The sequence below is a fragment of the Podarcis gaigeae genome, assembly GCF_964106915.1.
Source record: "Podarcis gaigeae genome assembly, chromosome: 1".
NCBI classification, from domain to species: Eukaryota; Metazoa; Chordata; class Lepidosauria; order Squamata; family Lacertidae; genus Podarcis; species Podarcis gaigeae.
This window is the reverse complement of record NC_139678.1, coordinates 50710222-50727179: the sequence shown is the minus strand read 5'-3', so window position 1 is coordinate 50727179 and position 16958 is coordinate 50710222. Positions and strand designations below refer to the sequence as shown.

Genomic DNA, 16958 nt, shown 5'->3' with positions numbered 1-16958 from the left:
CCCTGCCAGGCGAATTTGGCCCGTGGGCTGGAGGTTCCCCATTGCTGCATTAAGTTAAAATACTTTAACCTGAACTGAATCAGGACATGGTGTTTGGCCTTTCAGATAAATTCAGTTCCAACAATAGAGTACATCTTTGCCAAGATTAGCTGCAAGCTTGACTTCCTATATTTATACCGCAACCCCTTTCAAAGCTTCATGCAGGTAGCAATTTAAAGCCTATTACAACACACTAAAACTCTAACCTTCCTGCAAGCTTAACCCTAGTACTGAAATCCAGCCCCAAAGAATTACATCTTACAATATTTTTCTGAAAGATGCTCAAGATTCGGGCAATTTCAAAGGGAAGGAAGCTCTGTGACTGAGTAGGGAAAGCAGAAGAAGCAAACAAGTCCAAATCCGTCTTTGTACCCTGCCCGAATATAGCAAAATATGGTCTCTCAGTTATCCCACCAACAGCCAGCACATTTCAGACCTACATGACTTATTTCATAATTTTAGAATTTAAACCTCATAAAATACAAATAATGAATGCGCAATAGACCCAAAATCCCCCTACATGCCAAAACCAACATCTAACACATAGTGGCCCCACCAAATGATTAGCTTACCTATTCAGGCTATAGTTCCATGATCAACAAGCAAACATTTGAAAAACAACCTTAATTAATATTGCAGTTTTATTACAAAACTTGAAAGTACACAGAGTTACATTCAAAACTCATCATTTAAGAAGGTATGCCAATTATCAGTTTATGCACTTTTTATTGTTGCGCTCAAAGGTGATCATTAAAAAATAAATCACAGTTTTATTGTGTTCCCAATTGTTTGTCAGGTCTTTGATTACAAAGTGAGAGGGAAATAAATGAAGCAGGAAAAAAACTTCAGAGAAACACTTGATACCATGAAATCTAGAAACGTCATTCAAACTTTCTCAGACTTGACACAGTCACAAACATGAGATTTTAATAAATGAGCCAAACAACAGAAACAGAGGTCCCTAAATTTGGGACCAATTGTATTTAACTTTTTAGTTCATCATATGTACAAAGGGAACATCATATTAGTGGAAGTAAATACTCTTAACATTTTTAAAGAATAGACAGTACTAGGCTGGAAAAGACCAGAAGCCAAATGTATACTGGTGGCGGTGTGGAACTAATACAGTGGTAGCTCGAGTTACAAACACTACAAACTCCGCTAACCTGGAAGAGATACCTCGAGTTGAGAACTTTGCCCCAGGATGAGAGCGGAAATCGTGTGCCAGAGGCACAGTGGCAGCAAGAGGTCCTATTAACGAAAGCACGCCTCTAGTTAAGAACAGTTTCAGGTTAAGAACGGACCTCTGAAACGAATTAAGTTCGTAACTAGAGGTACCACTGTATTTACTTCCTAATCAAATTCCCATGTAACCTTTAGAGCAAGAAATAAGGAACAAATCCACACTACCATTAGACTTGAGGGAGTTAGCATGAAGGGGCACACAACATTGTTTAAGTGTGGTTTTCCAAAGCATAATCAGGTATTACAGCAGATTAACTGGAGTTCCACAAGTATAGTCTGATTATCTGTTCAAAAAGGTCTGGAGGAAAGTGTGAGCAGCACAACTTTCACAATTAATTGTAAACTGGTGTGGGTATTAGTGTGTGTATAGTAATTAAATTTTTGAGACATACCAGAAACAGGAAGCTCTCAAGAGAGATTGAAAGTGACCAATAAAATTTAATGCTAAACTCATAATAAAAATGAAACTAGATAAGAATCAATGAGATAAAACTCAAAATGATAATTCAGGCTGAATACAACAGGTTATTTGAATAATTAATCTACAGGGATCATGCTCATCACAGATCTACAAAGAGATTAATTTATAGTAAAGTCTGTGAAGACAATTTTCACTGAATAATCTTATCTTCAGGGTGCTCCTCTAAAATTATTCCACAATACGTGAGTTAGGATGTTAGGATCTTATCTATACTTACATGGAAAAGATCATAAGATTAATGAAATCAAATAGCTGGAAATGGGAAAGCTACTTCAAGGTTCCAATAACAGTCACAAGCAGCAGTTTCTTCCTTGGCAACAACACTGAGATCTGCCCCAGACTTTGTTAAATCATTAAGTTCTAAAGTACTAACTTCTCTGCATTTTGAACAGTTTGCAAACTAACAATAGAAACAAGCGTGAAATCGAAGCAGTTAACCAGAACGTAAGAAGCTGGTATGTTCCCTGCATTTCCCCAAAGAGCTAAATTTATGGTAGGAACAACGCTGCTTATATAGATGAAAAGTTCAGAAGAGACATTGAGCACTAGGGAAAAACGTTTTTTCTTGCTTTTGCAGTTATGCAATTCTAATTCTGGAATCTATTCCGAAGTGTCCAGCTGCCAGCCAGCCGGAGGTCAGAACTAGACTGAGATTAAAATGGGGGTAATTTTTGAGAAACCACTGAAAAAGGAGACAAAGTATATATTTGTTGAGGAAGCACTGTTCTGAATTCTCTTTCTGCCTTCAGTGACTTCATCACATTCCTAACTGGCCAACATGACAAGTCCAGGAATCACTGTACTTGCTTAAAATCAGCTTGTTTTCCACGCAATGGCAACAAGCTGGGCTCACCTTTTAACACTTTTAGGGATGGCTGAATGTGAGTTTTCCCTTCTGTAACTGATGCTGTAGTCTTTTAACTTTTCTGTTTTATTCTTTATTTCAAATATAATTATATGTTTATTTTTATTGTACCTTGTCCTTTGATTTTTTATGAACAGTGGGTAATAAATATTTATAACAAATGAACAGGATATAGTCAAATCTGGTTATGAAGCACTGTGAAATCATACACATGACTGATCAGGATCAGCCTGGGAAAGAGAAAAGCCAAAGCAATGCCTGATTTTGAGGAAGCAACAACCTGGACCTCACATAATGCCACCCCAAGGTATGTCTTAGTGTGAACAAGGAACAAGCTAGTGCCCAGTTAAAAAAAATCAGTCACTTCACTTCTCTCCTCCTTCTCCTGCTGAGTGTTTGAGTGAGTGTTTGGCTGAGTGTTACGTCCAAACTCAGGGTTCTCATTTGTCTTAGTCCAAACAAGCCACAAACTTTAACCAAAGTTTGGTTCTTATATCTTTTTTTTGGGGGGGGGGGGAGACAAGAAACTTGGGTTCAAAAGTAACATTAAACTTGGCTTAGCATTATGTGTGAATGAGGCCACTAACAGAGAAAGGGCTCTTCCTTTCTCTCTCTAAATAACTAAGATGTTTCAGGAACTATTTCAGTCCTTTCCCTACCAGGGTTTTTATTTAATCTAGATGGGTAAATTTCCTTTCCCAGGTTGCAATCTCTTCTCTTCTGGTTTTTCAGGGACTGGTGATGAACACTTGATTTAGGCAAGTCTTTAGTTCGGAATAATGCCACACATCCAAAGCAATATGTAATTGTAATCTGGCTCTCTTTTTTGTTTTCTTTTAACTAGATTGCATTGCTTTATTGTATCTAAATTCTTGTTCCACTCAACTATAGAAACATTGCCAAATAGTTCCATGAGTTATAGATGGCCAGAATTAACACCAACGCCACTACCACTACCACTGACGAAACCTACCTGCAAACAAAAATCTAATAAAAATAAAAGTGTTTATTTTTCTGTTTTGAGAATACAGTATATGAGAGTGTATGGATGAGAATGTTATGAAGTACTATTAGTTTAAAAAAAAAGTATTATTCAATACTAAGGGAACTCCACCATCAGTAGAAAACAAAACCATCTACAGTAAAACATTCTTTTGAAGGTTTCACATATCTCTGTTTAGAGAGGCAAGATATAAAGTTGCTGTAACAGATAAGAACTTAGTTGTGCTAACTGTTTTTGTGTGCAGGGGAATTGCTGTGTATATACAAGCATTAACACACAACATTCTTATTCTTTCTCAACTTATTTTTCAGGAGTCACTTGTATATTCTTGGAGACACTGTTTATTCTCCTGGTCAAAATGATAATGCATGCATGGGCTGATTAACCCATAAATAATATAGGAAACTTTATTCAGAATAGCATTTTTTAAAGTTCAGGCAATTCCCAATTTAATCAATTGGGAAGAGCTCTAGTTAGATTTCAGGGAAGAGCTCTAGTTAGATTTACAGCTTCCTTTATCGAAAGGGCTCAGGGCAAGTAGCAATTATATTGAGATGTGGTTCCCTGACACTGAAGGGCTAACAGTCTAAGTTTACTGGTTCCCAGATGATGAAAGCAACATTGATTGCAAATAGGAAATCTTAAAGCAGATAATACCCTTCTAATCTATGTTCCGACTAAATAAATATTATTCATTTATAAAGCACATTATAAGTGGTACTTCAGAAGTGGATTTTTTCTATTTTACTGAAGGATAACTAAGGCTGAATGATAATGGTTAAGATGGATTCCTTGCTCTAGAATTGCCCCCATTCAGACTGGACCATGCAGACCACTGATATAACGAAACACAGAGCATTACCATTAGATAAAACTAATGGCCTGCAATATGGTCTGAAGGCAAATGAGATCACTACCTTGCTGAAGCTAAGCAGGACTTGGTGTGGTTGGTGCCTGGATGGGCTACTACTTTTGAAGAACATACACACACCACCTTGGGTTCCATGATGGAAGCAAGACAAGAAATAAATACTTAACAAACATCATCAAATGCTTAGCTGGTAATCTACTCATTTTCAAGTTATATAGCCTTTTAATGCTATTTGGTTTAGAAAACTGATTTTTCCACAGTGGTACCTACTATTAGAGATACACCGTGGGGGTGTGTGCTGTGGGTGATGTGGCCCCGGGTGCAATTTTGAGAGGAGGAAGAAACAAGCATCCCCACAGCAGGCTCCTTCATCTGAGCCTGGCTCTGTGCCAAAGGAGCTGCGCTTTGGCTATGGTGCTTGTGCCTGGCGCAGCTCCGCCCCTGAGTCAGGCCTGACCCAGGAGAGGAGAGCAGGCACGCCTCATGTCCGGTGGCAGCAGCTCTGCCACTAGGTCACTTCTTGCCTGGCGGCAGAGAACATCCTACCTCAGCCGCGGCGAGGCACATCCAGCCGCAGCAGCACTGCCTCCCCCTGACCCAGCAGCAGAGAGCAGGGGGAGAGTGGGTGGCAAAGCTGCTGTCTGCTTTCCTTGGCCTGGCTGCAGAAGATCCACTGCGGGGTCAGGCCTGAACCGGCGGCAGAGAGTAGGAGGAGAGTGGGCAGCAGCTTCCCCGCCCCTCTCCTAACCCTGACCTGGGGCACGCGGAGGGGACTCTCCATGCCCCACCCCTCTCTGGGCCGTGCCATGCACACTCACTTCAGGCAGCTCCGCCGCTGCTTATTATGTGAAACTAAGACACTGGAGAGTGAAAACTAAACACATAACTAAGGCTGGAAGCCACTGCCTTACACAACACAGTAGTATTTACTTCCATGTAAACATGCCTAGTTGTAAGACAATGAAACAATAATGCAGACATAGAGATAAATAGCTGGAGAAGCAAAGTAATACTATACTACTTACCCTCATTGAGGTCTCTCCTCCATGTGGCTGCTGCAGCCTGAAGACCTGAGCCACCATATGTTCTGTGGAAGGGTGCAAGAGGATACGACGGGATGCCAGTCCTACCATGACATACCTGCCCATTGGGGACAGGCTCACAGAAATAGCATTGGGACCTAGAGATAAACACAAATACATATTTGCTTTCTTCACTTAGGGACCTACATGATGATTTCTACCTTCCTTCATGTCAATTTCTGCAATTGGGGCTGTAACAAATTCACTCTATGAATCCTTGTAAAAACAACCATACAAGATTACCAGTTAATAATCTGCAAGAAGATTATTTTTTATTGCAGAATCATTAAAGACAAAAGAAATAGAAAACAAAAAGGCAAAACATACAGGGAAGGGAGGAAAACCCAGCAGCTCACATTAACAAAACATTTAAACATAAATGCATCCACCTTAGTTTATACGTGAAGATCAATATATGCTGTCCAAATATGTATCCAAGCAAAGTCGGTGTTTATAGAAAGTACACTAAAATGTACCAACAGTATTAAGGTCATCAAAACATTGCATTAGAGGTGGCAGATATTTATCCTTCCAGACTCATAATATAAGTCTCCTAGTGATTATTAGGGCATATAAGATCCATTCTTGCCATCCTGTTGTTGATCTCCATACTAGAGGAATATAATTTAGAAGTACATAAACACCTACAAATTTCAAGGATTTTGCCAATACAAAATTGGAGGTGACTACAACTTCAGAACCCGCCACCCTCAATTTCCTCCTACAGGATCACAACATGTGTTTCAGCATTGCATTTCCAGCATCTATCTGAATTAGACAATGCCTTTTTGCAGAATCAACCTCAATTTTAAATCTAAAGAAACTTTTTATATGGACTCTAAAGCAATTTTCCATTGTTTAGGTAGATCATATTCCAGTTCACAGAAAGCCAGGGCTTGCCGTTTGTTGCTCCAAACTTCAGGAAAGGTCTAGAGAACATAAGTGATTCAGTAGTGTGTACTCGTGCTCATGGTAGGTCATGGTTTATGGTTTGCTGTGATGTATGAAATCTACTGTTTTATCAGTTTGATCTCTGGAACATGACATTTTCATTTCGAAGTGTATCCAAGTATTAAAACCCTGATTCCCCACCCCCCGCCCTAAACCACTTGACCCGTCAATGAGCTCTTACCAAATCGCTTTGTGTACAGCATCTCGCCCAAGTTATGCGGTGCTAGGGAATATACTGCCAGTATTCCCTCATCAGGAAAGCCCCGTTGACTACTAGGAATGAAGGCTGCCAGGAGCTGCCCGTCTGCAGAAATATCACAACTGGCATCATTGTATATCTTGCAGTTCTGAACAAGCACATTCACAGAGGCTGAAAAAGAAAAAAGAAGGATCAAGAATTTCAGCTGGAAATAAGGGAAAATAGAAAATACACCCATAAAAAAAACACTGCATTTTATACAAAAGGCTGTGGAACGTGGGCTTTCCCAAAGCTGTTCAGAGGCATTACTTGTCTTGCTGGGTTACAATATCTCTCAAGAAGAAGATGGCAAACATGAGGATTGGAGATCCATGCACTCTTAGAACCAAGCATGAATGAAGCACTTTGGTCCCTGAGAAATAACTGTTCACAAAGCTGAAAATTAAAAGCATTAGATCTGACAATAATAAAAAAAGCATTTCTTGCCTCGTTACTCTCCTTATATTATTGCATAATATCAATTGCAGTTGTTGCTATGACAATGCAAAGAAGGGCAGAATGATGACAAATTGGCACATTTAAGAATTTGTGGACATCTGCGACCAATGCAGGAGAAGCCAAGAAATTATTTTGGAAGTATTGGAATTACATACATAGGTAGTAAATGAGCATATTAAACATGTTATGGGAGAAATCCCATTTTGGTGCCAGCACATACAGGTTCGTCGGGTCTGTTAAGTTAAACACACTCATTTCTTTCTCCTTCAACATCCAAACTCCAGCCAACTGCTGCCACTTTTACCTAGTGATGTCTGGGAACTTCTCCAAGTTCAGGCTCAGAGAATAACATTATGGATTTGAAAAACCTACCTGAAATGAGTATTACAACCCTCTAAAGTCTTCTGCACCCCATGGCCATCTCCACCAATGCTCACCCTTCAGAAAATCTACTCTCCTCTTCTCTTGCAAGTGATAGGGAAGAGACAAAGTGGTGAACACACAGGGGGATTTCTGCCATTCCCCATCAATTCTGAAATTGCCAATTCCCCTCCCCCATCCTGAAAGACTTAAGAGAATTTAAAAGACTTTCATTTAAACTGTTCCATGGAAGACAAGATCACATATTCAACCCCTCTGACTAAGAATCCCATGTTAAAGGGAAAGGACATATACTATTCACTCTAGTATTAGGAAAATAAGCATATGATGGGATGACATTTTATGATATGGCTGCTAAATAAGACACTTAAAATTTCTGATTATTTAATTAACCATACAAGTTTCTCTTCTCTTCTCAAAAGGGGTCTGTTTTATTCATACCAAAATCCATTCTCACTCTGTTCAAGCCTATATCTAGCTTTCCTGAATTCAGAAAGCATGAATCTAGCAGTCATGATTAGCTGTGAGTCACATCAGCTTTTTAATGTCTACTACTTGAGTCTTCTGACAGCCGCTCCTATTACAAAGCTGCTGTGACATATGCTAATTTTTTAGCAAGATTACTGCTGCCAAATTGTAAGTGTCCATGAAGGTGAACCTCTGTGCTGCCATTCTGTACCTGCTATTTTTATTTTACTTTATCTGTTTCATAAAATCTAAATACCACTTGATTGTAAAACAACAACCCTCAATTATGAAATAAAACACATTTTGCATACTTGTTAGAGGCCGCACCTTTTCTGGTTTGTCTCCTGGAAACAACTGTTTTATAATAAGATTTTCTAGAGGTACTGTTGCAAACTGATTTCTGAAGTTCTTGCCTACTGACACATCAAGCAGACACCTCCACTGTACTCTTTTCAAAGCCTGCTAAAAACATTTTTGCTTAGGCAAGCAAATCCAGACATGTAGAATATTGACATGTGTTTTAATCTGGTTTTCAGTATATCACTGGTTTGTAATTATTTTTTTAATGCTTTTATTAGTCATTCTTTTATTGATAATTTTATTGTTTTATTCTTTTTACCAACAGGGAACAGCAGGGAGCAGGATTTAATCTCCACACACCAACCCAACCGATGAGCAGAAATTAAAGTCCTTCTTTAAATTGGAGGGAGGTGGCATTGGAGTTCATACCACTGCTGCCACCTGCTTAAAGGAGCAGCAACATAAAACACCATTTGAAACAGGAATTCCCTTCCTATAAGGCAGAGTGGTGCTGGGAGGCTTCTTCAAAGGCTGCTTTATTGTTTTAAAACAATTATCTCACTTCCATTGCAAGCATGCAGTTAAAACATTCTCCCCTTTAAAGGAGGAGCGAGGATGTTTCAAAAGGTGCTTTGTTAAGCCATGGAGGGAATTTTGACAAGATCAGACCCATGGAGCCAAAAAAGTTCCCCACCTGTCATCTAGTAACCAGATTAGGGTTAAACCTCTACACCCAGCTCAGCACTCCATTGGGGATGCAAATCACCCCATCCTCAGCCATCAAATGGATCGTTTCATGAGCAGGGAGGAAGTGATAACCCATGCTCCCCATCTGATCTACATGGATCCGCAGAGGAGTGGGGCTATGTGTCAGTGTGGTAGAGCAGCAGTATGTGGCTCCCAAAGACAGGGAGCAAGCACACTGCCAAGTCTTCAGCTGAGTCCATTTCCTTAAATGACACAAACTATTGGCTTTATTTGCCTTCAGCAACACGGCAGTTTAATCAAAGCTGACTGGATAAATTGCATCATGGCATCATGATGTCAGCATTAATCCCTGACTAGCTGTGATTACTGGGGGGGAGGGTGACCCCTTTGCCACCAAATGGCACCAGAGCAGCAGCAGCAGCAGCAGCAACTCAATGTTACGGCCAATGCATTAAATACATAATATGCCAGGTTCAAATCCTGGTATTTCCAGAGGGCCGAGAAAAAAATCCCATCTGAAATGTTGGCCAGCTGCTGCCAGTCAATATACACATCACTAGATAGACTAATAGTCTGACTTGGTATAAGCGCGTACACTTAAAAAAAACAACCCATAGTGCTCATTGCACCACAGGCACCCAGCTGAAGCCGTGATTGTACCCCACAGGCATCAAGTGCACTAATCACTGAGGTAAAACAGTTAACAAAATGAAGAACTCATAAATAAGACTGCACAGAGATCATGAAGAACTACAGCTTGCTGCCAAGTGCTGTGAAAAGGTGAGCTGCGTAAAGCTTGAGTGGTGTTTTACAACGTGCAGAAGCTGCCCTCTCACCTTAACATGTTCAAGAGGAGAATTTGGCAAAATTCTATTCAAAATCCAATTAACGATTGAAATTATAAAGGATTATGTATGCTATGTCTGTATGAACAACGGGTTTGTCATTGCCAGAACGGCAATCTCCCTCTCCTCCTGCTTCACAAGTTGCCTTTGCAATTCAGCTCCCTTTCCAGCTTACCATTGCTTATTTCAGGTAAGTCAAATTTGGTGAAATCCCACCACTGAAGCCGGTAGGTGGTGTTGGCAATATTACTCGCTACAGCAGACTGCCCATCTCCAATCACAGCCCCTAGGGACAAAACGAAAAGAAGATTAGTGAAGTTGAGTGACTGATTTAGTAAACAAACCAATCAAAACACACCAGCTGGAAGGGATGAAGTCCAAAGGTTTTTTGACTCCTTAGCAAAATCAAAGAGGCAAGTCAGAGGATGCATGAAAGCCAAAGAAATAAGAAAGATGCATCTAAAAACCCAGTCAAACGATAACATCATTGGAAGACTTTAAATGGTAAGCAACAATAAATTGTCAGGATTACAGAGTTGTATTCACCCTGGAATTGTGAAAAATACTGAAAAATTGCAAAACCAGTAACTATAATAAATAATCCTGCACTAAAATGAAGCTAACATGACAGCGAATTTATTTTATTTAAATAATTTATAAAATAAAAAATCTAATACAGCATCAATACAAAAAGAACACATTAAATCCATCTGTAAAGCCAACAGAAGCAATATCCAAGAATGTTACCCAGAAAAAAACCCAGGCTAAAGAACAAATTATTGGTGTCATCCAAGTTTCCACAGGGCATGTATTCAAAAGTCTTTTATTTTTATTGTTTCATAGCACAATCAATCTGTGCCTGTGCCAATATGCTGCTGTGTTATGAACCAAGCATATATTCACTCTAAAAAGTGACGCAGACTGCCATCTAAGCCAGCCAATACCTCTGCCATCTTGGAACCTTCAAGGTTCCAACAGTGGCATCCCTAGTGCCAGGGAAGCATAACTTTCTAAGTTTCTGTCCATACAGATACACTACCTAATGCCTTAATGTAGAATGGTCAAAACAGGCAAAAATACATGGGCAAAAATAGTCATGGCTCTGTCTTCAAGGAGTTTACAATCTAAAATAAGACAATGGGACAATGGGGAATGCAAAAGGTGTGAGAGTCAAGTGTTGAGAAGAATATGGGAAAAGACAGTCACATTTATTTTTCAAAGATCAGTTGCAGCTGAAAATAAACATAAATGTGATAAAGCTAAAGGTGATGTGGAAAAGGTGAGTTTTGAGGAGAAGAGGCAGTGCCATGTCTGTCAGACGGAACAATCCACCCCATCCCACCCCACCAAAATTTACCATGCAGAATGGTCTTTGGATGAGGGAGAGGTGATCCTCCTAGCCCTGCCCGGTTTCATCACTGAGCAGTGCTCCAAAGTGCTTGCCCAGACATGTGAAGAGCCTTCTGGAGCAGGCATCATGCTTTGTCAGTGGCCTACCAGATACATATGGGAAGCACACAAGTAGGACTTGAGAGCAACAGTGCAACAACACTCTCCCTTCCCGTGGTTATCAGAACTGTTATTCAGCAGGGTTGGCTGGAAGCCCCCCTAAAAGGGGTGTTTGTGGGGCTCCGCCAGCAGAGGATTTGCTGGATCCTGAGCTGGTCCTGATACCAACATGTGACTGCATCAGCCTGGGAGCTGGAGAAGCAAATATTTTTTCCCTTCCCCTCTCCACTACTTTCTGCCATCTACCCCTCTCCATTCAGCCCTGATGATGCCAGCTGGCAGTTTGAATTGCCCCCTTAGATCTTGTGAAGCCTGCAGTTAGCTAAAACATTGTGAACATTATATTCCAATCACTATATTCTTTGAAGGAAGCTACAGGAGAATTTGCAACTCCAATGCTGAACAAAAAAAATCCAGGTAATTCAGACTGTGCTACATGCCAGACAGTCCAATTGTTTTGGCAGATGATTCAAGTTTGCTATGCACTGGTAGGCATGAAAGCATACAAGGTGAACAGGCCTAGTTGTCTATGTTCTTTCCATTCTTCTCTCCTTTTGGCCTCTGCTTATCAAAACCTAGCAAGAAGCAGAGTACTGTGAAAGAAAGGCACAGGGAGGGGAAACTCTAATGTCCTCATATATATATATTTTACACATGAAATAGAAAGCCAAAAGGAAAGAGAGACAATGAATTGAAGAGGGAGATTTTTAAAATGCATCTATCAGCCCTTTTGCATGAACTAGTCAATTTTTGGCAGCCACCTAATTCCACAACAAGTTTAAGGAATACTGTATGTCCTAGCAAAAATAAAGGCTTTCATAATGTGCACTCTGCCACATCAGACCTGTCCTCCACAATACACTGCTTGGTCTATACAGTGATACCTCGGGTTACATACGCTTCAGGTTACATACGCTTCAGGTTATAGACTCCGCTAACCCAGAAATAGTACCTCGGGTTAAGAACTTTGCTTCAGGATGAGAACAGAAATCGTACTCCGGCGGTGTGGCAGCAGCAGGAGGCCCCATTAGCTAAAATGGTGCTTCAGGTTAAGAACAGTTTCAGGTTAAGAACGAATTAAGTACTAAACCCAAGGTACCACTGTATAGTAATTTCAGTTGCATTTGTAGGATATGCAGGTAAAGCAAATGTAAAAACCAAACAGTACTGAGCAAACATAAGAAGATAACATCATTTTACTCAGCCATGTTGCTTCCTGGCCCAGGACCTTAGAGGCTACATGGGCTGTCAGCAGAAATCAGTGGGATAAAATATTAATTGCAACTACATAAAAGCAAGGATAGGAACCTGTGGCCCTTCAGGTGCTCTTGTATTCGAACCTCCATTAGTATGGCCAAAAGTCAGAAATGATTAGAGCTGTAAACCAAAAACCTGTATCATCAACCATTCCTAACTTAAAGTGACCAGTAGAAGTATTTTAGCACTGATGAAAGCTCAATGGTCTGCTCCTTGCCACTACTGTGGAAAAAAAATCACAACCTCTATTCAAAGATTATTTAGATTTCAAAATGCTGAAGTGGAAGCTGAAGGGCAATTGAAATGCAGTAAACGTGGGTTTGATTGGCAACTTTCCTGCGTCTGTCTATCACTGGATAATAAACACTGGGGGATGACAGAAATGAAGATAAATCCTTTCTGCAGTACCCCTCCTTCTCCAACAGCTCTCAGTCAACATATGACAGAAGAGTCATGGGAGGAAATCAGCACTTCAACAACAAAATGGGGTTGTGCTCACCCTGTTGCGCAATGCCTTCATGCAACTCATCCATCCATCATTTAGAAGATGTGTGCTTTTGAAGCATATTGTGGAATCGACAACATTTGAGTGATACATTACATGTGCATGTATATAAACTTGGACCAGCCCAGATGGTATGCCTTTGGAACAGCCAAGTGATGGTAAAGAATGGACATTCTGATCCAAAGAGAACATTCCAAGAATACTTTGCTTTTGGTTTAGCAATCTTGGCCTTCATGGTAAAAAGGTCTATGCATTTTTTTCCTTAGCCACAAGTCTAAGGTGAAGAACCATTTTAGAAAGAAAAGTAGGGGCAGGGGCAGCAGAGAAAGAAGTAGTTTTCTTTGACAGCTTGCTTCTATGACAATTTTCTGCGATTTGACAGTTTTACTATTCCAAAAATTAAAGTTCAGGAGTGGAATGGAAAGTCCATTTGTAAAACATAGTACATTAGGATCTGTATAGTACATTAGGATCTGTTATATCCAACCAATATGATGGGGCTGCACTTCCTCTGAAGGAAGGCTCATTTGACAGCAACAGTAAACTGAGCCTTTAAAAAAAAAATCTTTATTAATAAATATATAAAAATATTGGATTAGGTGCAACTTTTTCAACAAGAGTTAGGATAATCTATGCAAATCAGGGTGCTTTTGTTTCTGTTAATGAGATAAACTCAAATATATTGTATTTAAAAACAGAAACACAACAGGGCTTCTCCCACTCCATTATTGTTTTATTGTATCCTTAGCTGAAGCCACAAAATGTAATAAAACAATTAAGGGGGTTAAAGTAGGATTCGAGGAACGTAAAGTCAACTTATTCACAGACTATGTAGCATTATTTGTAACTAATAGCGATAATTCACTTTAAAAGTTAATAATTTTGATTAAAGATTTTAGTGAAGTCTCAGTTTATAAAAACAATTTTACGAACCCAAATGGAAAGCTTTAGCATGGGTTGGCCTGTGAAAGAAAAAATACCCAAATGTACAATCCCATGAAGAGATTTTCCAATTAATTACCTGGGAATATGGTTTATGCAAAATATCAAAGGCTTAATCCAAATATAATAATGTTAAATTATTATAGGAAGTGGAAGGTGATGCAAGTCTGCCGGGGGGGGGGGGATCTCCCAGATTGGGGAAAGCATGGCTTTAAAAAATACAGTCTTGCCAAAGACGCACATTTTTAGTTTTAAATATACTGTTATTTTTACTGTAGATGTGATATGTCCTATGCTTGTTCATGTACTATAATGCCATGCTTTAGTATTATGTCCATATATAATTTCCCCCCTCACACCATCACACAACTTACAAAGGTAACTAACAATTATTCACAAGTATAGAGAATTTGGAAGACTTTGTGCAGCATTGTTCTCCTAGCAAAAACCTATCAATGTCATTAAAAGAATTACTCAGAAAAACTGCTAGTTTCTCTTACTTTGGAAAAGCTTGATTAAACTTTGTTTAACTGTCACCCAGTTCAAGTTAGGTATTTTAAAATTGGCTTGTGTATTAAATACATCCCCCACAACGGTCTGCTGATGTTTGTTTCCAATTTATTTTTGCTTTTAACTAGTTTTTCACTTTCTATGAATATATATACACACAGTATATATATATACCCCTGATGTACAGCCACACAACCATTTCAAAAGGCTGTTGGCCCTTACTGATATGTTGAGAGCAGCCTGATAAAGGATTAGGGAATGAAAACCTAACTCTGGGACATGCAGCAAATGGTGCAGGCATGTTCAATTACCCAAAAGGTGGTACATTTTAGAAAACATTAGGTTGGGGAATACTATTTGGCAGACAGAAGCTTCACACAAGGAAAAAAAATCAAATTTTCAAACAATTACACAGGCTGTTTGTTGTGATATAACCTGTTCCTCAGTAGGATCTTGAGACAAGAAACAAAAGAATAAGTTAATCAGTGTGCTCTCCCCTGCTTCTAGGTTTGAAGGATTTGCCAGAATATTGAATGATACTTGCCTGACAAGAACAGTTTTCAAAAAGAGATGTTTTTCCTAAAACTGCTATAGCATAGATTCCTATTTAGATGAAGATGTTTCTCTGTTTTTATTTGGCAATGATTTGTGATGGGACCTACTGAATGCAACTGATTTAATTTTATTTGTAACATTTGTTTTCCATGAGCAAATTGTAGGCTCTTCAACACTTCTCCAGAGTATTCATGAAGTGCTGCATTGTTTTCCAGAATTCTATTCCATTAATTGTTAGCTCTTTGTACAATGTGTTCTGCAGCAACTGTATTTCCTATTGGTCTAATCCCAATATTTTTTCTTGATACACCAGGAAAGAATCTAGTGATATGAACAACTGGCTGTGTTTGATCACGGGACATGATGATTCTATCTGTTTTTAGTACAAATGGGACAACAGTGCTCATAAAACATGGACTTCATATAAAGAGCACATTTTTGGCATTGCCATGTACTCCTTTTAAATATCCACCAGCCATTTCACACAAACACACACCGTCCCCACAATTGTTTGGGAGTGCAGCCTCCCGCCATCCGATTCATCACTGCCATACACCTTGATGTTGCAATGGTCAAGCATCTTTCTATAAGTGCCAGGCCGCAATTATTTGCCTGTAGTTTAACAGGTATAGATTCAACTCCTCTGCAGTATCTCTATATGCTACTGAGGCATTTGCCATGCACTAGCGGCACAGAGCACCAAAGGTGACCTCAGCCGGTATAGTTTTGCTAAACTGCAAGTACTTACTTGTAAAAAAAACAAAAGAATAAAGGTAACATGTAGATCTATCATGTGCAGACACAATGTGAAAACCGTACAGGCTTTTTTCCCATGCAGAAGTGCTGTGTAGGAAAGCTATTGTGTTTAAGATGCTCACCGTAAAATCACATTGGGAAGGCTTTAAAGCAAGCTTCCTCAAACTCGGCCCTCCAGATGTTTTGAGACTATAATTCCCATCAACCCTGAGCACTGGTCCTGCTAGCTAGGGATCATGGGAGTTGTAGGCCAAAAACATCTGGAGGGCTGAGTTTGATGAAGCCTGCTATAAAGGAAAAGTGAATTTCTTAGAACTGCAACATATCTGGCTGCCAAAATTAAGTTCTCTGTCAACCATGTATGCCAGGCAACTGAACATAGTATCTTGCTCAGAATTAGCTTCGCAAATCAACCACTATGACCAGAAGCTGAATTATTTCAGGGAAGGGAGCACACACTATTTTTTCAGCACCTAAACAAGTATCAACATATTAAGGGCTTATGCACTGAAAGCATACTGCTAATACATTTCAGTCTTTCCAGAATAATCCTACAAGTCAGGATTGGAAGGCACTCGTGTGGAATATAGTTCACATGTACCCTGGTACCTCGGGTTAAGAACTTAATTCGTTCCGGAGGTCCGTTGTTAACCTGAAACTGTTCTTAACCTGAAGCACCATTTTAGCTAATGGGGCCTCCCGCTGCCGCCGTGCTGCCGCTGCACAATTTCTGTTCTCATCCTGAAGCAAAGTTCTTAACCTGAAGCACTATTTCTGGGTCAGTGGAGTCTGTAACCTGAAGCGTCTGTAACCTGAAGTGTCTGTAACCCGAGGTACCACTGTACTGCATTGCTGTAGCATTCAAACACTATATTGTGGTGGCAGGAGCTGATGGGAACTGTAACATAGAACACATGGAGGGCATCAGGTTGGATCAGGGCAACTCTGGAACTATGTGAACCTTGTAGGTAACCATTGATAGTGCAGG

The 16958-nt window shown here is 39.8% G+C and overlaps 1 protein-coding gene across 3 annotated transcripts in view; it reads right to left on the bottom strand.

Annotated features, from left to right (window-relative positions):
* AMBRA1 (autophagy and beclin 1 regulator 1) overlaps positions 1–16958 on the bottom strand; it is a 136785-nt gene that overhangs the window by 37199 nt on the left and 82628 nt on the right. For all 3 annotated transcript variants that reach the window (XM_083749371.1, XM_083749373.1, XM_083749372.1), the window contains 3 exons: positions 10112–10222; positions 6719–6907; positions 5530–5684 (listed from right to left, as the gene is read on the bottom strand). In XM_083749371.1, the coding sequence (XP_083605497.1) occupies positions 5530–5684; positions 6719–6907; positions 10112–10222 (455 nt within the window). The remainder of the gene's footprint in view (positions 1–5529; positions 5685–6718; positions 6908–10111; positions 10223–16958) is intronic.